The sequence below is a fragment of the Anopheles merus genome, chromosome 2R (assembly GCF_017562075.2).
Source record: "Anopheles merus strain MAF chromosome 2R, AmerM5.1, whole genome shotgun sequence".
NCBI classification, from domain to species: Eukaryota; Metazoa; Arthropoda; class Insecta; order Diptera; family Culicidae; genus Anopheles; species Anopheles merus.
The window spans coordinates 52,807,291-52,835,150 of NC_054082.1; the positions used below are offsets into that span (position 1 = coordinate 52,807,291).

At 41.4% G+C, this 27,860-nt stretch overlaps 3 protein-coding genes across 3 annotated transcripts; 1 reads left to right on the forward strand and 2 right to left on the reverse strand.

The window, feature by feature from the left end:
* Positions 1–2,408: 2,408 nt before the first annotated feature.
* LOC121603525 (trypsin-like) lies at positions 2,409–6,862 on the reverse strand. Its single transcript, XM_041932365.1, has 4 exons — positions 6,436–6,862; positions 4,839–5,033; positions 4,214–4,732; positions 2,409–3,262 (listed from the first exon to the last, which is right to left on the reverse strand). Exons 1-4 carry the CDS (start codon positions 6,524–6,526, stop codon positions 2,901–2,903), a joined length of 1,167 nt encoding a protein of 388 aa, XP_041788299.1. The 5' UTR covers positions 6,527–6,862; the 3' UTR covers positions 2,409–2,900.
* An 8,930-nt stretch (positions 6,863–15,792) lies between these two features.
* Positions 15,793–22,760, reverse strand: LOC121590988 (serine protease snake-like). The gene is made up of 4 exons (XM_041911236.1): positions 22,379–22,760; positions 17,123–17,341; positions 16,772–17,045; positions 15,793–16,681 (listed from the first exon to the last, which is right to left on the reverse strand). Exons 1-4 carry the CDS (start codon positions 22,479–22,481, stop codon positions 16,096–16,098), a joined length of 1,182 nt encoding a protein of 393 aa, XP_041767170.1. The 5' UTR covers positions 22,482–22,760; the 3' UTR covers positions 15,793–16,095.
* LOC121590987 lies at positions 21,926–27,798 on the forward strand. The gene is made up of 4 exons (XM_041911235.1): positions 21,926–22,074; positions 26,020–26,148; positions 26,212–26,263; positions 26,348–27,798. Exons 1-4 carry the CDS (start codon positions 22,031–22,033, stop codon positions 27,500–27,502), a joined length of 1,380 nt encoding a protein of 459 aa, XP_041767169.1. The 5' UTR covers positions 21,926–22,030; the 3' UTR covers positions 27,503–27,798.
* Positions 27,799–27,860: the final 62 nt, after the last annotated feature.

Below are 27,860 nucleotides of genomic sequence, written 5' to 3' on the forward strand. Positions count from 1 at the left end.
ACAGCAGCACCAAAGCAGCAAACGATCCTTGCGCCAACGTTCGTAAAACCATGGTCGTCTGCTGCATCAGCACGGCGGAACCGAAGCGCCCACGTGTGGATTCCTCCACGGAGGAAATGTCAACAGATACGATTGAGAACGTTTAGATGAAAAAAAGGAAAGGGCCGTGATTGTGCGATGTGGGCAATTTGATGGGCAAATAAAACAATACACGGGAATTGTGTTCAAAAGCAAAAAAAAAATAATGCATTCAAAACGTATTACCTTATGTGTGTCGTTTTCTGTTGCTGCTGCTGCTGCTGCTGTTGTTGTTGTATTATGTTTTGGATTTTTATTCGGTATTTCCCCTCAATCCTTATCATTTGCAAAAGTTCAAAAGGGCAGTGCTCTGTTAATATTCTGACTTGCTTATCTTTAATAATTCTTCTTCTCTCTGAGGGGCAATATAAATGCATGTCTTCATCCATAGTGAGTTAATAGCGAAAGTACATAACTGTTCGTACATAATGATTTACAGATAATGATACACTATTAACATTATCTGCCTAGTTCCGTTCAACTAAGATCTCGACTAATGATCTCGTTTTCCCCATTTGAAAGGAAGAGCAGTGAACACGACAGCTTGGGTATTAAAATGTGGGTTTTGGTAGGGGTAATGTGGGATATTGGCAACATTCGTCGGAGGTTGCTAACTAAATGTTTCTTAAAGTGAGTGATTAGCAACGGTTTGATGGTACTAAAGCATACAACAATGGGTTGGTCTGGTGGTACAATACTCTCGTCATGCGTTCAAGTCCTGAATGGACCGTATGGTAAGACTTACTGATTACACACAGCAGGATAAGTAGTCAGTCACTGACAGGCAAGCCCAGTGGTGGTACGGGCTGGCTTTGACCGATAACGGTTGTTGTGCCAAAGAAGAAGAAGAAGAAGAATAAGAGGAAGAAGAAAGCATGCAAAACCACCTTAGACACCTTGGTTAGAAACATTTATTTGCATCTCATACCTTTTTTGCCGAATTTTAGTAGAAACAAATGCGTTGCGAGATTGTACGTTTTATTGGAAAGTATCAATGAGTAGGTCATTTTCAAACAATACAGACGGCGGATAAGAGATCAAGTACCGATTTAGTAAACACCAATAACTAAATCAATATCTCGGCATCGATATTACAATACATTTTAACGGATATGCTCGGCATACAATTGTACCGATATTCAATTGAAAAATAAAAGCTTAAAAAATTCTCATTGTTTTTCTATTGTTTGCCAAAGATTTGAGATCATTTGGTTGCTTGTAGATTTTTTTGAATCTGTCTCATGTATTTAATGGTAGTTTCTCTTACATTTTTGAATTAAAAATCGGACAGTTTTAATATAAATAATAAGTTTTGAATATGTTGAGAAAAAGTCAATAGATCGTGGAACGAGTTCATCAAATGCCGGGGAACGTTCCAACATTCTGGGATAAAGTTGTAACTGATTTTTCCGTTACACGTAATACTGATGATCGTCAATTGTCAATTTTCTATTGAGTCTAGTCTAATGAGCAAAGTCTGCTAACACGTTGCAAGTTGCTTCAATATGTTCAAAACCCAGCGGTGGATCAACACAAAATGTGGCTCGGGTAGGGTGAGGTAAGGAGAGAGAAAGAACTTTGAGAGGGAGGGTTATGTTCTAACACCGGCCTCTGGTCGGTTGCCGGAGATGGTGAGATATTCGTGATTTAGTTTGTTTGTGTGCAAGTGTGGGATTTTCTGTCATAGTTGTCGTCGTCGTCGTACCTTTCTCTTGAAGTTCCGTTGAATATTCCGGGGTTTTCCCATCCCTGAGCCACATCTCAACCATTAGAAGCACACTGGTTTAAAGTGAAACTGGTTCCGCTGAAGAGCTTTTTATACACACGAAATACACATATCTTGCAGTGGAACGATTGTTCAGTTGGTGTTTAATAGGAACGTTCTGTGGTTCTAGGCCATTTGCGTACTACCAGACACTTATTGAGGCTGATTATGCTTGCAATTGGGAACAAAAGCTTGGCACAACCACTACAGTGTAAGTGCCAAAGGAAAAGTTCCACAAGGCAAATGAAAGTTGGGAGTAGATTTATGTCTTTTTTTTTGCACATCATTTCCTACTTCAGAGTCAATTAATCAGCTGTGCTGGAATACGGATGTACAACAGAACGAGCGATCTTGCGAAAGAAAAACTCACTGAACCGGTTTCACCACATCGAGCAAAAGTTGTGCTGGGACACTTTTCATACTTTCAATTTTTGTTTGTTACTACTATCTTTTATTATCAATCAATATTTTAAAAGAAACTCTTCTTTAACTTCAGCACTTTTATATGAAAAAATGGCCAATTAATGGTCGTCACATCAAACATGAACTAAGTGAAAATCAATGATTGTGTTCGAAGTTTATTTATTAAAGATCATACAGTTGCACAAATACGATTTGTTTTCTTCATCCATCGATTCTCATTCGTTATTTTTCAAGGTTTTACAAGTCATAGACATAGTGCAAAAATGGCATCGTCAAAAAATTGCTTCGGCTTTGCATCGATTTTCTATTAATTCGGAACGATCGATCTGCACCCCGTTTTGCCATTAATCTCAACTAACAAACTGACTAAGTACAGTAAAGCACAAGACAGTAACACGTAAAAATGCACAACTTACACACTAGCTCAAGCATACTGCCTCACTAAAGCCTTAGATTAGTGAATCATTTATGCTTCCCTGCTCTGCGAATGTGATTTCCTTTTGAACAAAGAAATCTTTAACACATACATGCATACAGACATACACACACACACACGCATGCACGTTCACACACACACACACACACATTCGTTCACACTGAGGCCACTTTTGAGATAAGAGATAACTACGAGAGTCTAACTAAAGCGTAACCCATCCGTCAGGGAGGCGCTATCCGTTGGCCACACGATGCCCTCGATCCAGTCTATGTACTCTGACACACGCGTATAGATGCCGGGCGTCGTCGAGCCACAGCCAATACCGAACGAGGTAATGCCAATGATCTGCGCTACGCAGGCCTCATCTTCCGAGCTGATCTGTAGCGGACCACCAGAATCTCCGGTACAGGTGTCACGGCCACCGCTCAGGAACCCGGCACAGAGATGCGTATCCCGGAGGCCCTGGGGAACGCGACGATTGCGCTGGAAGAACACGCTACAGGCGGCCGTGGTGAACACATCTAGCGATACTTTCAGCAGTTCCTTCGACGCAGCACCGTCTGTGATCGCGAAAGCGGGAAAAAAGAAAGACGTTGTATTAATTTCTTCATCTAATTAGTTAGCTCACACTAAGCGTAATGTAGGCTTGATGTCCTAATTTCATGTCAAACTAATAAGCGCAGTATCTTGGGACAGATTACGTCAATCCATGTGAGGCCTACCGCTAACGTTTTGAACTCAGTACGGATATGATGTTAAGCTGGCGAATTAATGTACCGCTTTACCGCTGGAACAGTCGTAAGATCTCATAGGATTTCCTAAAGGTGAATTAATTGGTACATTGTGGAGGCATATGGTGCGAGCAACTGATCAAATATAGCATGAGTCATATATGCCTTCATCTAAAAATTCTATGCTCAACCATGTGACGCACGATCACGGGATGTGCGATATAGCGTTTTCGCATAATTACGTAGCAGTCATGTAAAACGTGTAATACGCATTATACATAACCAAGCAGGATGAGCACCCATGTGTTGGTTGTCCTGTCTTCACAGCTACACTAAACCGGCTTCTCATATGCCACACCTACTGTGATCACTTTCGTCGCAAGGATGACCAGATCACGAGTCACTTAAGTTCGGCAATACCGGTTCCTATTGCTGTTTGCTGAGCTTATATAGCTAAGCCGGTTCGAAATGTGATTTCGGAATGAAAAATGAACATCGATAGAGATGGGATGCCAGAGTAAAAACCGGTCCACATTTAGCGGCTGCAAATTTGACGATCGATCGTAAACGTCCACGGTATGGACAAAAGTAATCAACTTTTCACATCATGTTCACGCCTTCTGATGTTGAGCTTGATCCCGGAGCTTTATCCGCCCATTGAGTCGAGTGATTGTCGACCATCGCAAACAAAAATGTGCGGTGTGTGTGTGAGTTCTGTTACACCAGGTGGTGAGGCATGCTAAAGAAGACCAATTTCTTTTGGTCAGGAATAATATTTACATGCTTCCGTCGATCCAAATCCGATCGCTACTGCCTTCGTCCGATCGACCGTTGACGAGCCGTACAGGCAGGCGGGACGTATCCGAGACGAAAAGGTCACCGGGCGGGCCAGCTTCAGCAGGGCGATATCGTTGTACACGGTGCGCGGTTTGTAGTTAGGATGTTTCACGATCCGTGTCACCTGGACATCGACCGGGTCGCCAAACTCATCGCTGCCCTCCTTGAGCTCACCCAGCCGCACCACGATCGTTTGCGACTCCAGACAGTGTGCGGCCGTCATAACCCACTGTTCGCTGATCAGCGTTGCGCCGCAGCGAAACATCATGGCACCGTTTTCGTCCGGCATGGCCAGCCGGGCCATGTGCGGAAACTCGCCAAACCGTGCGGCCGTACCACCGACGATCAGGTTCTGATCGGTTGGACATTGGGCGCGGGGCTTTAGCTTCACCACCGAGGAGCCGACCGCGAGCGAACCGAACAGCAGCCCGGAATTGGATGAACTCTGGTAGTCTCGGCACTCTAGGAAACAGATCAATAGCCGATGGAGAGGATCGGTTAATCGGTTGTCTACAGAGAGGTAGACGGATCTGTGTAGTTGCTGGTAGCAATCGGCATAGATACTTGCTTCGTTCATTGACACGCTGGTTTGGATCGTTCAGCTGCTGCAAGCGCTCACGGTAGTCAACCGGACAGCACACAACTGCCTGTTGGGACGTGTAGCCACAGATTTTTACAATGCGTGACTTTTCCAGAAGCGGACGGCACAGATTATAGCCTTGGCAGATTCCGGGCTCGTTGCCATACGCACACGACTCACCTTCTGCAAGTGGAAACGAAGCAATGGAGTGACTAAAATCAAATTATTGTTTGGGGATGTATTTGGAAAGATACAAGATTCCGTTGAAATGAAAGATATATGCTAATGAAACGAATACAATGTGCAACAAAGGGTTATCAGAAATGTGTCGGCAATCACTATCGGTACCGTATTTGTGACGCGTACGCGTAAATAGTTTCCATTCCTTTTCTATGCCAAAGCTCTAAACCAGACAGGGATACTTCCTTAAGCGACTAAGGTAATTTACGTCACTTTGGCGTGCCTGAACTATAATTAATTCAAATACGATCACATTTTACCATTCAGCATTGGAGCTCATTTTAATTTTGTAACAGCTGTTTCGAAATTTCAATCCAAACGGTATTAACGTTCCTTCCGGCTCCTCTCGTGTCTCGCCAAAAATGGGCCGTGCGGCATTGGAAATAAACTATTTGCATAATCAGAGGCGCACAAACACTGGTCGCTAAGTAAGGAGGGATTCCTTTGTTTCGTTAACAACCGCAGCAAGCAAGTGGATAACTGGTTTTTGATGAAATCGATCACTCATGTATCGGAGGATGATATCAGGGGTGTCTGGGAGGAGGTTGAGGACGCAAATGTTGCGATAACCCCGATCTCCGATGAGACGAGAACTATCCGCAAATAGGCAAATGATCGAATCAATAGATAGAGCTAAAGCGAAACTATTCGCTGAAACTGCGATCTTTAATCAACTACAGCCAAATCACAATTTGTCGTGGCAACAGTTTGTCAATATAAGGTGTGCTGTAACGTCATACAGCTCCTCTCCTGCCACAATCTTGCTCAGTTTCCCCATTTCGTAACGTTGGTTCTGGCATGAATAAGGTATCTCAATGTTAGCTTTGTACATTAAAGACATGTTAATTATCAGTTCAGCGAAGGGTGGATCACAAACGGGGGCTTCACTGGCAGGCAAATCGACAGCAGTATGTAAGCAATGAAAGTGTACATTGCTGCTTGCTATAGAAAGCCGGATGTGTGTGGTTATCAGTGCAAAACTCTCCTTAGGGGTGTCGGATTGATGAGGTATGATTTGGCTTGCTGTTTCCTAACGAGCCTCGGCTATTTGAATTATGCGTAGAAGGCCAATAATAGCCAATCAATCTGCTTCGATTGTTTTAACTTCAGCAGTACGTTGAAAACACCATCGATCACTGTTCCACCGCTATCTCTTATCTCGTACACTGGCTAACGATTATTAACCAAATGCAAACTACAAGCTAACCATCATTCAACAACACAAAAACCTGGTTTCCGAAACTACGTTGTAGACATTGGCAGACACATTGTCTAATGCGCAACGCCAACAACCCAGACACATTTTACACTCACGAAGGTTACTGTCGACCTTCTGCCGACTTACCATTGCTTGCGGCTAGTACACTGCCGAGAAAAAAGATCGCGCTGAGGGCGATCGGCGTGATCCACCGTGCGTTATCAATGGTTGGTGACATTGTGTGTCGGAGGAGGGGGTTTGTGATTTTTTTTATATTTCACTTCCGTGCTAGTTTCTAGCTTCGCGCTACATGCACTAACAACTCGATGAGCCACACACACACACAGATTGGGAAGCTCCTGACGATGTCTACAGGCAGCTGCTGCAGCTTGCACCGGACGACAGCTGGATGACACCCAACACTAGCGACGGTCTGATCACGTTTGACCTCGCCGAGGAGTTTGGTTTTCCCCCCAAGCGCTTTCGTATCGCGCCGGTCGCGGACGGTTGGAATTTTGAAACGTCTCCTCCATTGCTCCGCTCGATCAACATCGCTCGCGGGAATAACCCGGCGGCGGCGGCGGTATGCAGATAGTGGCGGCAGCAGAGCGCGATCTGCGTGAGCGTGAACCGATCGCGGAGAGGAGAATCGTTTTCTGCGCAAGCTTACATCTATCGACTTTGGGCTCTTGCTTCAACAAACGACTTGCTTTTGGTGCGAGCCTGTTGAAGTACACGTTTCGGTTGCGTGTGGAGCAAATGTAAACGGGTGTGGTGTAACAGAGGGGCAATTTAAAATGCATCACACAATTCTATTGATCGTTAAGTGATCGGTGAGTGCAATTTGGAATTAGTTGAAGCTGACTTCGAATTTGTGCAGTCGTGAGTTTTGGTATAACGTTAACGCTTTTAAAGTATTAACATCCTCAGGCTGCGTACGAGAGGGAAATGTTCGCAAGGATACAATCAGTCTTATCCGTTGCTCTAGTGGACTGGTATGACTTGAGAGATAATTGCTCAACATGGACGCCTTTGCACTAAGGGCTACAACAATTGAATAACATAAGTTGGCGAGAGCTGTCATGAACGCATTCTGAATAAGAAGTAAAGTGTAATGAATATTGAACGAAAAATTTTTGCAAATGATTTACAATGATTTCAGTAACATACCCAAATAGCCAGAATTGCTTAAGCAGCTCATTTTGGCATGCTAAAGATCGCTGCTTGAATTCGCCTTTTGCAGTAGTTAAACAGCATCAAAGTTCCAGGGGGTCCTTTTAAATAGCGCGTAAGCAGCTTCCTTATACTACGGTGCCGGGGATTGTTTTTCTTTGTGTTTTATTTTCAAGCAAGCGTCATCGATAAAATAAACAACAGGATTTGTTTTGTTTGTGTACACGTATATATTTTTAAATCCTTAATATTAATAACTTACACGAAATGTATTACAATTTACTGTACAGTCACAATCACTTCCCTAAAAATCCCTTCTTCAAAGAACTAATCTAACTTGTGCAGCAGCAATGAGATGATTGACGGCGTCACACTTTGACATTTGACAAGAGCCATCTCGTACCGATGTCATGGACTAAAAAGCTATAAAGTTCCACCAAGTTCGGTGCGCTTTCTTAACAAGCCTTCAAGTCCTATCATGAACCCTACACATAGTGCTAATCAGCCGCAAAGTTCCAAAGAGTACCATGTGCCTGTTAAAAAGCTCCATAGTTCCGCAAAGTACCGTCTATCTCTTAATCAGCCACAAAATACGACATCGGAACGATTTTTCGTTAAATAGTCCTAAATCAGGTATAAAGTACGAGCTGGCTATTTGGGATGTGCAATAAAATGAAAATCTAAGTTTGTGTTGTATAAGTCGAATCACCAACATGATCACAAGTAGATTCTGGTACGGTAATCAACATGTCGTCAACCTTAAAATAATTTTAAAAGATTTGTCATTTTCTACAGATGATCATTGAAACAGTACAAACCAGACCAGTAACGAAGAGTGTTAATTAAAGAGTAGAACCAAAAATGCAGCTTCATTGTTCCGATCGTTGGGTCTGGTTTTGTAGAGTGTTGGGAGATTTCTTTCAACTTTTTCAACCAACAAAGAAAGATGCCTAGAACTGAGCCTTCATTGAATGTTCTGACCTTTCTTTAGAAATGGAAGAATGTTATTAATGCTAGATAGATCATGTCCGCCGAACAAGGAGCAAGGAGCGCCAGTTTTTTTTTATAAAGAGGTTTGAAATACGCTTTCTACGCTCTCTTTTGCTGTCTCCGGAAAACGATATATTTCCATACAAAAAATGGTTAACCAACTTGCCAAAATATCGCCAGAAACAAGCCGAAGAATCTGGCAACTTCACAATTTATTACCATGAAATTCTCGAATGTTTCCATTTAAAAATAGCAAAAAATGCGATCGTGATATGAACAACGCGATTCGTGGACTGTTCTGATTGGTTGGCCAAATTTTGCTTCATTCGATCTTGTTTCGGTAACATTTGGCGTACTGTTAAGCCGGTTTTCGAATCAAAGTAAATGATACATCTCCCAGGATATTGTCGACGATGTATCTTTCTTCCGCAAAGTTCTCCACAGATATGAAGATGATAAGAGTTAATTCTTGTTATCAGCTCATCCATGTTTTGTAGGAGTATTATGTGTCTGGAATGCTGTTTGTTATTTAATTCATTTAACTCATTTATTTCATTAACAGTCTGTCTTTAAGGTTTAACTGAGTATTTTAGAGTAACTTAAATATAACCAAAATATTTCAATAAAGTAGTGAAGTAGCAGAAAAAATATAAAAATACAAAAAAATATAAAAAAGTATATTGAGATAGAAAAGAAAAATCGTAAACTTAGATAAACAAAAAAAAATAGAAGAAAGTATGAAGAGAAATTAAGAGGATGGTTGAAAGGAAAGGGCACAAGAGCGGAAAGCATGTAAGGAAGAGTTAAAATCGAAGAGATCATGATAGTTATTATTCCATCTGAAACAGGACAAAAAAGGATCATTATGACAACACGATGTATGTCGTGTTTCCATGTCTAAAGGAGGACGGTGAGGGAGGGAACGGCATGGTTTCTTCTTCTTCTTTTTGGCTCAACAACCGTTGTCGGTCAAGACCTGCATGTACCACTTGTGGGGTGGGCTTTCAGTGACTTTTTGAATTACCCCCATAGCAGGATAGTCAGTCTTACGTGTATGGGGGCACGTTCCATTCGGGGCTTGAACCCGTCACATATGTTGCATATAGACAAATAGAGGCAAGCAATCTGGATCATCACTGGGGAAGGCAAGTAATCCACATGCTTGACTCACATGGCGCTTAGTAGCTGGCTTAGTGCTTGCAAATTAAACAATTGTAATCGCGTTTCATAGGGAGCGAGTTGTGCAGAGCGAAAAATATGACGAAATACAACCCTGGTGAAGCATCTTCAAACTTGTACTAACCTAATGCATCCCTCAATACTAGAAGGACCCCATACAATACTAGCATATTCCAAAATTGGATAAACTAGACTGCAAAAGAGTTCTGAAACAGGAGAGATCTCTAAACTCAGATGAAACCCTGAGTATGAATCCCAGGGTTTTATTTGCTTTCGTTATTACTTCCTCCAACTGTTGCTTGAAGTATAGCTAGCAATCAACTATATCCCCAAGGACCCGAATAGACGTAACACGAGGTAGAGATACATTGAGAAGTTTATAATCAAAAAATGCACAGTGGTCTAAAGGCGGACTTGAGGAAAAAATATTTTTTCTGTTTATTTCTATCATTTATAATTTTAACTTAAACTAGGAAAGTTGTTTAATATAAAGATGAAATTTCAAAGGATTTCATTGATTTGTTCAAAAGTTATGACCCTTTGAGCCTGAAAGTCTTGGCTTATTGGCCGTTTTTGAGCCAAATCCACTGACATAATGTATTTACTTAAAGCTTCGTTTGTTTTCTACCTAGAAATTTGCACAATACATCGTTGGAAAGGTGTTTTCTTCGCCTTTAAGAATATGTAAATAGACTTAAGCTATTGTGACTAGTTAAAAAGTTACTACAAAACATATATGTAAAAAACAGAAAAATATACAAATAAGTCAATATTATAGAAAGCCATTTTTTCCTGTAACTTCCTGTTGTTGCTATCCACATTGAATTAAAGTTTAACATTTTCTACAACTTCACTGAAATGATTTCGGTCCCCTTTTTTCTCCTCTTAAAGTTGAATAATTGAAATACCAAATGCAACAAACAGAGCTAAAAAACGATATTTTTGCAATTAACTTTTTTTTTTCTTTGGCACAACAACCGCTGTCGGTCAAGGCCTGCCTGTACCCACTAGTGAAGTGAGCTTGGCTTTCAGTGACTTATTGTTACCATAGCAGGATAGTCAGTCCTACGTATGGGGGCACGGTGTATTCGGGACTTGAACCCATGACGGGCATGTTTTTACGTCGTACGAGTTGACGACTGTACCACCAGGCCGGCCCAATTGCAATTAACTACTCTGTGCTTATTTTTGAGGTGCAGTGGTCAATTTGTACAACCTAACAGCATGCCCGTTATGGGTTCAAGCCTCGAATGGACCGTGCCACCATACGTAGGACTGACTATCCTGCTATGGGGGGAAATCAATGAGTCTCTGAAAGCCAAACTCACGAGTGATTCAGACAGGCCATGACCGACAACGGTTGTTGAGCCAAAGAAGAAGAAGATCCATTTATATAGCTGGTGTTACATATTAGCAACTGTACATAAAATTTTAGCGCATGCTGGAGAACTAATTCTAAACACGCCTGTTCCGTTAGGAAGTACAGGAGAAGAATACGGAGAAGCGCGACATAAAATGTTCCGGAATGATAGGGAATACCATGCACGTAAATACACTAGAGAGAGCAATCTGGTCGATGTATTTATGCGTGCAATACACAGCGGATTATTATATTAGTTCACCATCTTTGCAGAATCGTATGCAAAGAAAAATGAGCAACAATTATTCGGAGGAAGTCAAACTTTTCTTTGAGTTTGAAAAATTAAGTTCAAATGAAAATGTACTTCAACAATTTTCGTATCAAAATAGTATGTTTAATATTTTTGAATCAATTTATTTCATTTTAAAATCGACGATTGAAATTAAAAGTATAAATCAATTATTTATTGTATAAATATTTTATTTTTTAATTTTGAAACTAATGTAATTGAAATTAAATAATTGTAGTTACGGGCAATATCAAACATTAACAATTACAAAATTTACATAAATTTACAGTGGGCAGTTAGTATGAAGAAAAGTTGTAGTTTTTTTTGCCCATTTAACGATCATGAAATGTTAATCAAACCAATCAAAGCAATATAGGACTCGCCATACTGCAACACATAATTCAACGTTGCATGAAATGCTTATTTAAAAAGGCATGAATTATTGCTGAAACAAGTAAAAACTATGTGCGTATTGAGGCTTTCAATAAATAGCTGAGCATAAAAATTATTTGCACTTAGATCCGCTTGTTCGATTTTTTCATGGTGCATTCTTCTTTCTTTTAGGCGTAGCAAACTACGCGATTATGCTGAAATGCAGCTTGAGCCAACGCATCTATTGAATAGATCACCTGGTGTACAATACTAAACTGATATTACTACGTAACAAAACAGTGAACTTATTGCTAAAAATGGACTGGTCCCGAATGATAATCGAATTCGGTTTTGTAAGAGCCAGCTAGACCAGCGGTCGGCAAACTTTTGTGGTAAAGGGCCAAATTAAGTAAATGATCAAGTGCCGCGGGCCAGGAGAATGCGGTTTTTTATCAGCGCTTAATTTATTACAATTTAACCTTTTAGAAACCTCTTAGGTATTATTGTTTTTTTTCTGTAATTATATCATCTAAGCATGATTCAAAATTGATGATACCTGCTTTAAAAGCTAATCATTTAATTAATCATTTAATTTAATCATTTGAGAATCTGCAATAGATGGCCAAAAATGTGATTAGTCAAAAAATAACAAAAAAAGGATCAATATCGCTTCTTGAAGACCCCATCCTTCCATGCCGCAAAAAATATTGCGGATATTCCGGGGATGATACAAAAGTCGTAACGGCAGAATTTGCATATGACAACTTAGTCCGCAAACTGGTACAACATCCGTCACATGTGTTCCATCGATTTTTTCTGGACCAACATGATGGAATAGCTTTTCTCTAAAAATTTTGTCGAGAAAACTTTGGATGCCTTCGTCCATCATGGTGAAAATTCGGGATAACTGACGAAAGGCAACTCGCAAAGTCTGAGATAAATTTGTGCAAGTAAGCTTAAATAATTACCTTTCAAATGATGTACATGTAAAGAAATTGTCTCTCCTAGTTTTTTTCTACAGCTAGCCGAAAAAAGGCATTTTTCTTGTAAAAGTTACGGGGATATTGATCTTGAGTTCAAACATACCGAACGATCCGTCATTCCATAGTCTTCTTCTTCTTCTTTTGGCTCAACAACCGTTGACGGTCAAGGCCTGCCATTCCATAGTACTTTAATCAAAATTGAAAGAGTTCGATGGCATAAAATGCTATTCTAAATTTTTTTTAGTAATTTGTATACGAATAGTTTCTTCCCATCTTTCAAAATCAGTCAAAACTTTTCGCGGGCCGGATAGAATGTTGCGGCGGGCCGCATTTGGCCCGCGGGCCGGACTTTGCCGACCGCTGAGCTAGACTGTTTATGATCCTAATATTGAACTTTTTCGAAAATGCGTCTATTTCTTTGTTTAATGATCACTTTAAGATAAACAATATATTATCCTATCCCAAGTGATCTCATGTATCTAGTTTTGGAAACATGATCCTTAATCATTTTTAGCAAACTGGTGAAATTGCTGTACGCCTTGGTACTTTGAAATTGGAAAGCAATCATATGGCAACAATAATTTAGCATTCAATTACATCCAACAATAATATGTTCCGGTTCTCAATCATTTGCCATTGGCGCAATAATAATTATAAAACCAGGGATGTCGATTCCACTATTAATAGTTTGCATATTTACAGCTTACATTCTTACATAGCACTTAAGAGACGAGTGATGCGTGTGAGTTATGATAATTCAAAAAAGAATCTGAGCACACTCAGCCTTTTAAGGCCATTCATACACGTAAATTTAAATTTTAGATAATTAGAATCGTTCGTTATCGTTATCCGGCGCTACAACCGCTTTGCGGTCTTGGCCTGCCTCAGGAGTGTCCGAAACCGATCACGGTCTCGCGCCTTCGTCTGTCAGTCCGTTATCCCGGCCTTAATGGCGGACGCCTCCATGCCATCTTGCCACCTCAATTTGGGCCTACTACGCCTCCTCTGTCCTTGTGGACGGCCTAAAAAGACTTTACGGGCTGGGTCGTCCGTTTCCATGCGTATAACATGGCGTCATTATAGCGACTCCTCCATTGTCCTTCCACACATACGGGGCCAAGTATCCTTCTGAGCATCTTCCTCTCGAACGCGGCTAAGAGGGTTTCGTCAGATTTGGACATTGTCCATGTCTCAGAGACGTATGTGAGTACCGGAACTATATAGGTACTATATAGTCCCAGCTTCGTCCGTCGTGACAGGTTCTTTGAGGTGAACTGCTTTTTCAGGCTGTAGAATGACCGGTTGGCAGCCAGCATCCTTGCGCGCAACTCAGCTTCCATGCTGTTGACGTTGCTGACCTTTGACCCAAGATAGGTGAATTGTGGGACGACTTCAAAAGTGCGTTCACCTATCTGCACGTCACGCCTACGTAGATTCTGATTATTTATTGGTAGGATCGCTGATGTTGCCACCATCAGTTTGGTCTTTGCCTCGTTTATCTGCAATCCGAGGCTCTCTGCCGCCTGCTCGATCCCTTGGTAGGCTTCTGCTACATAGGAGAGCCGCAGACCAATGATGTTGTAGCATATCTGCTATACAGAACATATTGTAATACACACTATCAGCTATAAACACATTGTAACACACTTTGGAAAGCCAAACCACACCATTGTAACACATTCATTATAACACACACAGCAAATCAGATCATACCATACACATCCGGAAGAGCTCAGGTCACACCGTTCATATAAAAACAATTGTGACACACTTAACAGAACCAACCGAAAACGTACAACATAAGCAGGAACAGTTTATGCATTATAAACCAAAGCAGGAATAGTATAAGCATTAAACCCAAAACAGGTATTTGGTGACAAGAACCGTTCTTGTCAACAAAATACAAACGTAAATAGCTGAGTGAAAACAATAACTTTCCAACATACAACCCGGAACCAAATGTACGAAACCCTTAACTCATTTGAGTATAAATAAAACCAATTCCAACCGTGGCAAGTCAGATTCGTTCGGACTGCCAAGATAGGACATTACGCTCCCCAAAACCTTTGCCTTCCAACTTATTTCAAGAGTTTAGTTATGTCCCCCTACCCAAGGTAAGGCTTCTAAACTCCAACGTTTCCAGTAAGGGAAACCTCCTAAAGGTTTCTATGATCGCCTGGACGATCAAGTGTTGAAAAGTCCGCTTCGAACAAAGTATTATTCCACCTCGGCTCATGTCAGTAAAAACTGACCTACCGCGACGTTGATCGATGTACAGTATGTACCGCATGTACGCTCATCACATTACATGGCGACCTTAATTATCTTCCGAACACATTACAATGTCTATATCATCAGCGTATGCCAGGATCCGGGATGATTTATAAGAGATGGTTCCCGTAGTCTCCACCCTGGAGTCGAGGATGGCCCTCTCTAGTGCCAGGTTAAATAGGAGACAGGCAAGCCCGTCCCTCTGGCGCAGACCCTTGGTCCTGAGAGTTTTCCATCCACCTCGGCATGTGATGTTGGTCATAGTCATTTTAACTAGCCTTATCAGTTTGGCCGGGATTCCAAATGAGCTCATAGCGTCATACAGTTTTTCCCTGGCTATGCTATCATATGCGGCTTTGAAGTCAATGAAGAGATGGTATGTGTCGTTTCTGTATTCAGCCATCTTCTCGAAGATCTGCCGCATGGTGAAGATCTGGTCAGTGGTTGATTTTCCGTTTCGGAATCCTCTTTGATAGTTTCCGACTATCCGACTTCGACGAGCGGGACAAGGCGATCCTGAAGGACCAGGGAGAATATTTTATAGGCAGTATTCAACACCGTAATACCCCTGTAGTTGTTGTAGTCCAACCTGTCTCCCTTCTTGTATATATGGGGTAGATGTCTCCTATCTCCCTTTTGGGTAGATGATGCCGAGATTCCAATTACAAGGCATCACATTCGCTATCCCACACCTCAGTAACAATTTGATGAATCTCGTTTTCTAGTCGTGGCCCTCCATTGACCTTGACCAGTTCAGCTGCAATTCCGTCGGTTCCGGGTGCCTTGTTATAAGATTATATTATCTTAGAATAAGCTGACGATAACTTTAGTTTCAGTGTTAAGTTTCCATTTCCAAAGTGAATGAGGAAGAGAAATAATACACGTGTTTTGAAATTTACGTATGCAACTGATAAAGTTCTTTATTGAATATAAAAATATTAGAAGTATGTTGGGCGTATTAGTAAAAGGGCTGAAAGAACTTTTTTCGTCGATTTGTTCTCCTCGTTGAACGCAATTAAGAGATTAGCTGTTTGCTTTGAAGTAGTCATACTCTTGGAGTTTGGGATAGAATTTCTACTTTGCAGAAATTGTATGCTTGGTTTCGATTAAAACGCCATGACCTGCCTTACAGGAAGTGTACAAAATTAACCAGTGGCTGTTGCGTTATAGCCGTCCGTTCGACTGTCCGTTCATCCCCACACGACGGATTCGATCCAGTCCAGGTATGGGTGAACTTTGGTGTAAATTGCCGGCGTAGAACTACCGCACACCTGCCCCAAAGATGTCACACCGAGGATGTAAAACATACAATGGTTTTCTTGTACCGTGATCTGTAGCGGGCCGCCCGAATCGCCCTGACAGGTATCCTTTCCACCGGCCAGATCACCAACGCACATCTGCGTGGATAGGATGCCCTGGCGGAGGTGTCGGTCATACCGGTATCGCTCGGCACACAGTTCATTGTTGTAGATGTTGAGTGCGACCTTACGCAGCTCGTCCGATTTGGCACCAAGATACTCCGTCCGCCCGAATCCGGTCGCGATCGCTGTGCGTACGTTCAGCACTTCCGATGGGTACAGACAGGCCGGCCGTATAAAGTTCGTAAAGATCACACGCTCCGTCAGCTGAATCAGTGCGATATCGTTATATTTTCCGACGCTCCGTTTCAAATCCGGATGCACGATGAAGCGCAAGATGTCGTAATTTTCCGGTTCCGCACCATCGTCCTCGCGCACCAAGCTCTGTTCGCCCAGACGCACAATGGAGGGTAGTGTGCTGCAAGTGGACAAACGGTAAGGTAGTGTTCAGTGATTTAATGTGCTTTTTTTGCTTCTTTCTTTCGGCCTTTCCGAGCCGATGATCTACCCGTCAGCTGATTCCGCGTAGCAGTGGGCTGCCGTTAGCACGTAGTACTCGCTGATCAACGATCCTCCGCAGTCGAACGAGTAGCCACCATTCGGCTGCCGCCATCCGATCGCAGCCATGTGCGGGAACTCGCCCGGTTTCGTCACGTTGCCACCGACGATCAGCTTCACCACCATTTCACACTTCGGTACATCGATTTTAACCAGGGTTGGATTCAGTGTGAGCGCACTGATCGCAACACTTTCCGTCGTAAGGTCCTTGTATTCGTTACATTCTATGGAACGGTAAGAGCGAATCGGTTTCTTAGTGAAATTACGCGTTTGTCCGTGTTTGCTTCTTCGTGGTACTTACTTTTTTCGCTTATCCGTTCGTTTCCGCCACGACTTTGCGAGTTAAGTGGTGTCGGTAAGCTAAACCCGCTCGGGGGGCTGTCGAGCTGTTGGGATTGTGGGCAGCAGACGATCGCTTCCGTGGCCGAATAGCTGCACACAGTGATTCGATTGCCGCGTTTGCACTTCGAGTATGGTCGGCACACTCCCGACTCTCCCTGGTGCGAGCATGATTCGCCGTCTGCGAAGAAATGATGGGATAGATGTTCACTGGTTAAAAGCATTGACGCACTTTCTGTACCAATGCAATATAGCTTTAAATATTTATTAGGTGCCGAGCAAAATGTATGATTTGAGTGCTCTCTTTCAACAATTATACGATCAGCTGGAATTATATTGCTGCAATCATATTGAAATCTTCTATGACTTTGACTTTATGGTGTACGATTTTTTAAATTTCCGTAGAGAAAATTCGACAGATGTTCAGGCCTGGTTTGGATGTGATTAAAAGTGATGGTCAGTGATGTAAGACCACCATATTTTGAACCTGTTGTTGAAAAAATTTTCAGCTAAATATGACATTTTGGGAGCGACCTATGATGTAATGGCCAGTTCCAGCTGCGATGTGGGATTCGTTTCTCTTTCTGTGATACTTGTTCATCAATGCGTGATACTCACATTTTTGCTGTGGGTAAATATATGCCACATACAGAATTAGTTCATTCAAAAGGGCTAAGCAAAACTGTGTAAAATGACCCATACATGCAACAAATATATGAACTCTAATTTTTATAATTAGATGAACTCGTATTTCCCCCAGCCCGAATATGAAGACTAACCATCTTCCGCACATTTTAAATGTACAATAAAACTGTACGACATCAATTGAATTCAAAAGTATTGAATTAACTTATTCGTTCTAAAGAATATCTCAATAATTTTGTATAATAATTCAAGGTCAGTGGAGGCATAGGAACATGATAAGAACAAACATATTAATAATATTTGCCTTGAGAATCTGTCATTAGGACTAAGGATAATCTTTAAAAACTTTGCGGTAAATAATTTACCATTGAAGATGATTTATAGTGAATTCAGATTAAGCGAGAACAAGTAAAAAAATAGTTATTGTTAGTCAGACATGGACAACATCCTATTTAAAATCCATCAAAAGGGCCTTATATTATTTTAGTTGACCTTCTTAATATAAACTTGCTTGAAATTTTAAATAACTGAAAAGATTAAGCTGCGAGGCCATGGCGGCTGAGAAACTTTCTCAACGCTCATTTTCTCAGGCACTCATGCGTGGCTTTGAGAAAACTATGTTCTAAACGTTTGTAGAATGAGCACAAACCGATTTAACAAACTTTTGAGAATCTTTGAGAATGTTGATGATGCAGCGAATGGCTATCTGAAATATGAGCAATAACACTTGCAGGTAAAGACCTGTTCAGATAGAATAATTCTCAGCTTTAGTAAGTCCCATGGTCCCGCTGCTTTACATTTACTGTTTTTTTGAATAATATTGCAGACGATTAATCACTACTTTTTAGCTTGGGATGCTGTTTTAAAAACAGGACTGTCATGGTCTATCATACTGAACAGATTGACCTAAACATCAGCTACCCCATGTACAAGAAGTGAGACAGGTTGGACTGCATTAATTACAGGGGTATTACAGTGTTGAATACTGCTTGTGAAATATTCTCCCCGATCTTTCCAGAAACTATCAAAGAGGATTTTGTAACGGAAAATCAACACTCTGACTGACTAGTTCATCAACATGCGCCAGATCATGGGAAAGAGGTCAGAATAACAGACACGTAAAATGGAAACTGAAAACTACTAAGGGACAGGCGGCAGTGAACCTCGGATTCCAGATGAATGGGGTAAATACCAAACAGATAGTGGCAACACACCAGCAGCCCTACAAACAGCGGCATACCTACGTAGGGGTGACGTACGGAAAGGTTAACACACTTTTCAAATCGTCCAAAATTTCGCTTTGGGCCTAGTGATGTCTAATCACGGAGTGAATTCGTATCAACTGTGTTGTGGATCAAATCCCGAATCAACTCCGGGTTCGAGAGAGTGGTATGAGAGACTCTTTGTCGCTACTCTTCGGCCACCGCTGTATATTTCATTCTATCCAACTTTATTTGTTCTCACGCATATTAAAGGTACAGGATACATTCAACTTTGAACTAACTAAATAAATAATAGAACAATTTTGTTTAAATTTGCATTAAGCTTATGTCTAATTGGAGGAAAAGATGAGTGATAATTGTTTTAATCGAGCCGTAAATTATTATCTTCCCACAATTCACCTATCTTGGACCAAAGGTCAGCAACTACAATAGCATGGAAGCTGAGTTGCGCGCAAGGATGCTGGCTGCCAACCGGTCATTCTACAGCCTGAAAAAGCAGTTCACCTCAAAGAATCTGTCGCGACGGACGAAGCTGGTACTATATAGTACCCATATAGTACCGGTACTCACATACGTCTCTGAGACATGGACAATGTCCAAATCTGACGAAACCCTCTTAGCCGCGTTTGAGAGGAAGATGCTCAGAAGGATACTTGGCCCCGTATGTGTGGAAGGACAATGGAGGAGCCGCTATAATGACGAGCTATACGAGATGTACGGCGACCTCACTGTCGTACAGCGTATAAAGCTCGCCAGGCTCCGGTGGGCTGACCATGTTATACGCATGGAAACGGACGACCCAGCCCGTAAAGTCTTTTTAGGCCGTCCACAAGGACAGAGGAGGCGTAGTAGGCCAAATTGAGGGGGCATGGCATGGAGGCGTCTGCCATTAAGGCCGGGATAACGGACTGGTAGACGAAGGCGCAAGACCGTGACCGTGAGCAAGATCGTGAAACTCCTGAGGCAGGCCAAGACCGCAAAGCGGTTGTAGCGCCGGATAAGTAAGTAAGTAAGTAAGTAAATTATTTTCAATCCACAAAATATAAAGATAACAGATAAATCAATAAAAATTACTGAAGATAAACACTTAAATAATGTATCTTTTTAATTGAGTAAGCAATAGGCTTAAGCATCATAAAGTTGCAACCGACTCCTTTGAAGCAATTTATTCATCATTATTAAGTAAGGCTCCGATTTCCTAAACACAATGTGCAACAATATTCAGAAAAAGAAAGATCGATGTAAAGTAAACAATTGTACAGATTACTTTAAATCTAAATTGTTTAATTGTTAAATGTTTAATTACATATCTTAAGCTTGATGCGCAAGATAGTTAATGTAGTAATTTGAAAGAGATTTATTTCGTATATGTAATCATATCATAAGGGGCGGTCCCGTGGTACAGTCGTCAACTCGAACAACTCAATGACATGCCCGTCATGGGTTCAAGCCCAGAATGGACCGTACCCTCGTAGTAAGGATTGACTATTCGGCTACGTGGTAATGAATTAAGTCTCGAGAGCCTGTACAGGCCGGCATGTCCGCGTAGGACGTTACGCCAAATAGAAGAAGAATGTAACCATATTTTGCTCATTTATCATAATATTACAAAATAGTAGAAGTCGAAAATACATTGCATACCACTAGAAAATTGTTAAGGTAAGGGTCCTCGTAGTGATCGAGTGGAAATTAAAGAGAAATATTTAATGATCTGATTCCTTGAGGCAAAAACCGTTGCCGATTAAGGCCAGTTTGTACCACTAAGGGGCTGCATTGTAATATGCGGGGTACTGTGCATACGGGACTTGCACCTAAGACGGGCATGTTTGTTTCGCCGTACCAGATGGCGACTATACAACAGAACTATCACAATTTGGAACATAATTTATAAAATGAACGCACATTTGATTCTCAATTAATTTGTAACAACACCTAGCACATAATTATTCTACAAAATATAACCTATAACATAGTTATTTGTTATCCCCCACCGACATCTAATTTTCATCGAGTACTGTTGAGTGTATCAATCGTATAATCTGCTTTTGCATGTTTGTTTCTATATAGTTTTAATAGATATGGAATTCAATATACAGTTCACGCTTGGCAATCCGCGCTGAATCGAGTACGGATTATTGAATGACTGTTTTATGTGTTTATGAGCTATTTAACACATTACATACATTTTCATGTGGTGCAAACAATGCTTAGGATTAAAAAAAGAAAGATATTTATCTTTTTAATCATATTTCACTACTTTGGTCTAATAAATTTGGTTGTCAAACGTGCGGTTTAAAAATGTGTGAATTGTTCTCGTGTAAACAATAATTTAGTTTGATAACAAATATGTGATACAAAAAACAAACACGTTCCCTTTCACTCGATCAATAAATAGTCCTTTAAGAGAATATCAAACACTTAAAAATAACCATAGCGATATTATGTTCCTAAAAGCTCACACTTGCTGCCGAACTTTGAAACGATGTTACTTTTTTATGTTTCATCATCAGCTTTAAATATTAGCACACCTCATGGCGAACATAGGCCATGGTATATACATACAATAACCAGTTTTTAGAGTCCGTATAACGATTCTTGTGTACTTTTTACTGTCGTTGGCAAAATTCCTTTATTTTTTATCTCACTCCGACACGTTTTCGGATTTGCACATCATGTTAAAAAAAAGCAAATGCAAGTTAAAATCAGCTAAAAAAGCTACTTCACTTTACCGATCATCTGCTTTGCACGATCATTTCGCGTGTTTTGTTCTTAGCTACCACTTCTTGACGTTGGCTCTAGAACGTGCTGCAATAACCTGTCCTTGGCCAAATAACCATCGCAGTAGCCAAGCAAATTCTTTTCTTGCCAAATGTAAACAACAAACAACCCGTCGAGGCTTTTTGCTGCACAGTTCAAATAGTGCTTTAAGTTGATATTGTGCACATTAGATGTTGCGAGATTAATGTTGTGAATTGGATGCGTCTGACGGTGACTGTGTCCGGATGTGTGCCTGTGTCTGTTTAATGTGCACAAATCATTGTTCTCGGTGAGTAGATTTGCTGATAATGATTTGCACACTTTCTATGCGAACCCCGAGAGCAAATGATAGTGCGTCATTAATAGAAGCACACTGCAGATGAGCCGCTTATACCGGAGCGATTAACTTTGCAGTGAAACGCGTTACAAACACGATACGCTTTCGTAGATTAGATAGAAACAAAGCGGTAACTTCTTTCCTGTCGCTGTAAGTTTGAAGTCACTCTCGATAGTTTGACAGTCTATAAATTGGTCTGCTTTTTTACATATCAACCTCAACTACACCCATAAATTAGCTGGTGATGCCAGTTTACCTTGCAGCGCAAAGAGATCAGTCGCGAAGAAACACAGCACTATTAACACAGTCCACAAAATCATCGTCTGTATGGTGTCGGCACGTTTGATTGCGCTTCCCATGGCGACGAATTTATTTTTTGGCCGTTCTCCACCAAGCTAAGCACAAGACAAGAATCGTATCTTTGAGATCGAACAGAGCGCTATCAAACGGCAATGGCGCAGCTTCCGCGAACCCACCACTACGATTACTAACACCGAGCCAGAAACGAGTTTCTATCGATCGTCGGCGCGATCACCTCGAGAACTGATACGTTGCGGCATGCCGTTGAGGTCCGGAGACTATCGGGAAGCGTGGCGAATCTCACCTACACCGATGTAAGCCGTTCTCTCAGCGCAAGATGCTGGGACGGGCTCGCGAGTCGTAAGGTGTTTGTAAAACCGCGATTGACGATCGTTGCGTGCTCCTCTCAATGATGACACCAACCTGGAGGGTTGCGCTTGTGTTTGTGTCTGATCATGTGCCGGAAAACTCATGGTGATGATGATCAAATTTGAATATCGTTTGCGAGCATTTCATTTTTGGTTAGTAGCAAGTCATACTAGTAAAATAAAAGTCAAAACCTATTGATCACGTTCCGAGGATTAAACTGGTTTTGGTGCGTCTTCTTGTTGAACGTTCTCTCGATACTCAAATTTAAATGAAGGTTGATGCAAAACAAAGGAAGAAGAAAAGAACATCATGTTTCGAATAAAGTAGAATATTGTTCTTAAATTTAAAAAATGCTTGGCTATCTCTTCGTATTATATCTTATCCACTCTTATCGGATTTAAATTATGAGTCAAGCGCCTTTGATCCTTTTATATTTCTTTGCTGTTTTTATTTTATTGGGTTACAACAAATAATAATTTTAAATTGATATTTTTTTCAATTTTTATTCCTGAATAAAATATATTTTTAACACGGCCTGTTTCTAACAATTTGGACGTAGTTCGATTGCCATTCTTCCGGTTACTCGTTATTAAAATACTTATATATATTCGCTATTTGTGTTCTTTTAATAGAATAACAATCTACAACCTAATTATAATAAGATGTGAATGTTTCTCTAAGGTGTATTGTTCACGGCTAACATTAGCTGTAGCTAGCTGCCTTAATCCCGTTGCATTCGTATCCTATATGATACGGTGTAACTTTGTTTTTTTCTACATATTATTTAAGTTAGGGGCCTCCAACATACGATCCACCGGCCAACTTCATTTACATTCGAATTTACGTTCAATTTACAATCCGGTATGTTAAGAATGTAAGCATTTTTTTTTAAATTAATACAGTGGAGCGACGTTTATTCGTGTACCTTTTATCCGGCTATTCGTTTATTCGTGCTGCTTAGAAATGACAGTTTAATGCAAAGGTGATATCGCGTTCTGAGGAAGGCATTTAAAAAAATAATAAACGGTTATCAGAGCACATTGTCATTACCAAAAACACTATAATTTATGGCAAATTTCAAATATTCTCATTGAAAAAAACATGAAGTTTATAAAAAGTAGGTAATTTTTTATCAAAAAATACGATAAATTAAAAAATATGCATATCTTTTGACTCATTATCCGTGTTATTTGCAAATCAAGGCTAGGTCGAGTCCCGATGAGTCCAGATAAACGACGCTCCACTGTAATAGGATTTTAATTTTTTTATTTAAATGCTTGTTTTATTTTTATACGTCAGTTTGGTGATCGAGTAAACGTGAACTTTCTATTTTGAATTTTTATATTATAAATCATTTAAAATTTCATTGATTTCTATTGTAATTAACGTTTAATTTGTTCTATATCTAATTGCCGGTCTAATGGTACAGTCGTCAACTCGTACGACTTAACAACATGCCCGTCATGGGTTCAAGCCCCAAATAGACCGTGCCGCCCCATACGTAGGACTGACTATCCTGCTATGGGGGGAAATCAATAAGTCACTGAAAGCCAACCCCACAAGTGTGTTGGCATGCCTTGACCGGCATCGGTTGTTGAGCCAAAGAAGAAGAAGAAGAATATCTAATTGCACGATACGTTCGACTCGATACGATTGGGAAGTGGCGTCACCAGTCACCAGCACGTGAGACCATTTTCGACTCTTCTCACTATTTTTTAGATACTCCCGACCTGAACTCGCTGCACCAACGGGTGGGAGTCGCTTATGCTTTTTCGCAACTACTCATCATTCGAGTCGACCCGAACTACCCAAGCGCCACAGATTAAGCTTAAACGACTGGAAAATTGAATATCCATAGGAAAAAAATGAAAGCTTCACAGCTTCATTGGTTTGATCAATAGATGGCGTATTACAACTCATCATTATATTGCTATCCTTTTCTTGCAATGTGTTTCGACAAGTTTCATCTTATAATGACCTATATAGCCTTCTAACTTTCTGAGCAAAAATCTATATGAATGGTCGTGTGGTTAGATACGTGGGTATCAACACCAACGACCATTACTCAAATCTCACTTGCTTCAGTACCGGTGGTTTCCGTTGGAGTTTAGTATTTAAACAATCGTATCGCCGTTCTAGTTCTAGCGATGCATAACTTCAATGCGAAACCATACAACAGTACAGAAGAAATGAGAAAGCTCTCCTCCAAGCGAGGAAGCTCCACAGGTTGGGTATCCCACAAACAGATGGCGCCACCAGCTTTTTTTGCTATTTTTAGAATGCATGAGTCGTTTGCCGTCTGCTAAACGAAGTCTTTCTATATTCCGTTTAGGTAGAGAATTTGAGGCGTTTAGAAGCCGTTTAGTGGTCGTTTAGTGGATTTGTGGCACTTGGGTAGTTGCACCCGCGGGTCGGATTTGATTCCGACTCCGATCTAGCGCACCCGCTGTACCCACGGGTGGGAATCTATTTCGACTGGCTCGCACCCGACTCCGGGTCGGGTCGTGAAATGAATCGTATCAAATCAAATATCGATAGAAAAGAGAAAAAAACGAAAGCTCTATCCCAAGCGCCATAGATTAAGCCTAAACGACTGCAAAATCACATATCCATAGACAAAACCGAAAGATCCATAGATTCACTGGTTTGCTCAATAGATAGCGTTTTATAACTCATCGATATATTGCTATTGATCCGAACCTATCGGGTCTGAGCCATCCGTTCTAGTTCTAGTCTAGCCGTTCTAGTTCTAGCGATGCGTATCTTCAATGCGAAACCATACAACAGTTCAGAGAGAAGGAGAAAGCTCCACTGTGTGACTATCTCACCAAAAGATGGCGCCACCAGTTATTTTTAAAATATTTTTCGAATGCATCAGTCGTCTACCATATGCTATACGAAGTCTCTTTAGATTCCTTTTAGGTTGAGGACTTGGGCCGTTTAGAACTCGTTTAGTGATCGTTCCAGTATCCGGTCATAGCGTTGAAGGCTAAGTGTTAAAAAGTACTGAACTTAATCAAAAATAGCCATTTATCAAATGTATTTTGGGTAAAAATCGTGTTATTTGACTTACCCGGATGCCTCGGGAACGCATAAACCGCCTATCTCGGGAACAGATTGTACGTTTTTAAATAATCACAAATGTCCAACAACACTCATAACAATTTACCACTGTGCACAGTGAATTCTAAAATAAACAATCACAAACTTATCGTTTTTACGTCACAGTCGCGTTAATCACAACTGGCGGCGGTGTTTGGACGCAAGATTCGGTATTGTTTGTGGGAAGGTTTTTGCAGAAGTTCATGTTTTTCTACATTATTCCGCTACAATGTCCTATTCGCCGGCACCGGATGAGTGAGTGTAGTGACAAAGTACGGTGTGTACCGTTTTACTAATAAAATGTTTATAAATTCACAGCGATGCGATAATTGCGGAGGAGGATATGTTTGCAACCGGCGAAGGTTGTTCGGTAAGAACTGCAAGAAGAACCAAGAGAGAAAGAAGTAAACAATAACAATATATCCTACATCGCATATGTTCTATTTCTATGCAGCAAATTAGCTTCCTAAGCAGTCAATTGCTGGAGGACCACATTATGGGATTGGACAAAACATTGAACGACTCTAATGCTACTCTCGCGTTGTCGCAGACATCGCCTGGCGTAGACATCGCCTTGCCAAGTTCGCTGCTTCAGGATGTGAAGGGTTCCTTGCCGAGCTCACTAAATCCGACCGGAAAGTATCCGTCGGTGGACGAACTTTGCCTCGCAGATATACATTTTACGGTCATTCCATCCAGCACCCAAGGCTCGGGTTTCATTTTTTCCGAGCAGCTCCAGAAGCTGTTCCTCAAAACGGACAGCATCTGTTCGTTCGATATAGCGTGCCAACTGCCCACCTTTCTACCGCCGACGGGATGGTACGTGCGTGTAATGCTGGTATCACTCGCGCCGGAATCGCAGCACGAATCGATCACGCGCTGCCACAAACACATCGCGCACGATACCGGCCCGGAAGAGATCCGGAAGCATGTAGTGAGATGTAAGAATGAACAGCACGAATATGTTGGTGCAGATAATGGGCCCTTCTTCGAGGATCGATACGCGGTCCGCGTACCGCTCGATGACGAGGTGCTGTGCGTCAAGATAATGCTACAGTTCGTCTGTCAGAACACGTGCTTCAGGCTGGACCAACGCCGTACCGGGCTGGTATTTACGCTAGAGAACGACCAAGGCAACATATGGGCAAGGCGGGTGGTGCCGGTGAAAATCTGTATCAACTATCGGCGAGACATGCAAAACGAGCAGAATTCAGCGACCAATTTTTTACCCACTTCGTGCCTTACCGCCGGCAGATCGGACGCACTCGGTACCTCAGCCGTTCGGCGGTACAAAACTGGACGCCCGGGCAAGCGGCTCCAACGCGGTGGCAAGTTAGGCCCGGGTGGAGGGAGTGTTAACAGAGCGGACCGCACGGTTCCGGTTAGAGCAGCGCGCAACATTGAACCGTGCACGGTGAACATCGAAATGCCCAGTTTGCGAATGGCCAAGCGGGTGATGGACAATGCGATTGGCATGATATCGGCGCAGATTTTGCTGGAAGATGATACGGAGACGAAAAATAGACTAACGGTGTTTCTGGACAGCATTCGGCGGCAGCGTGACGCGTTGGCCATGAGCAACAGCCAGTGTAGCGTAGACCTGCTTTAAAGCTTTAATTATTTGTTTACCCTTTGTTGTAGAAAAGTTGTACGTTTACATTCAATTCAATGTATATTTATTATCCCATTTGAACGAAAATCACGAGCAGTTCCTGTTAAGAGAGCGAATAATTTTCCCAAGTTTTTTTTGTTTCACTATCACACAAAAGTACTTACTGTTTTTGTTTTATTCCCGGACGACAAATTGACAAACATTAACCATAATCCTTGTTCCTTGTTTCGGATAGATGTAAGACAATAAAAGTAAGCAAATGCCATTGTTCTAATAAACACTTGATCGTTTTATTTTGCGCTGTCCCAGTGTCTAGATGCATTGTATTGAAATATATCGTAGCGATAGAAAGCCC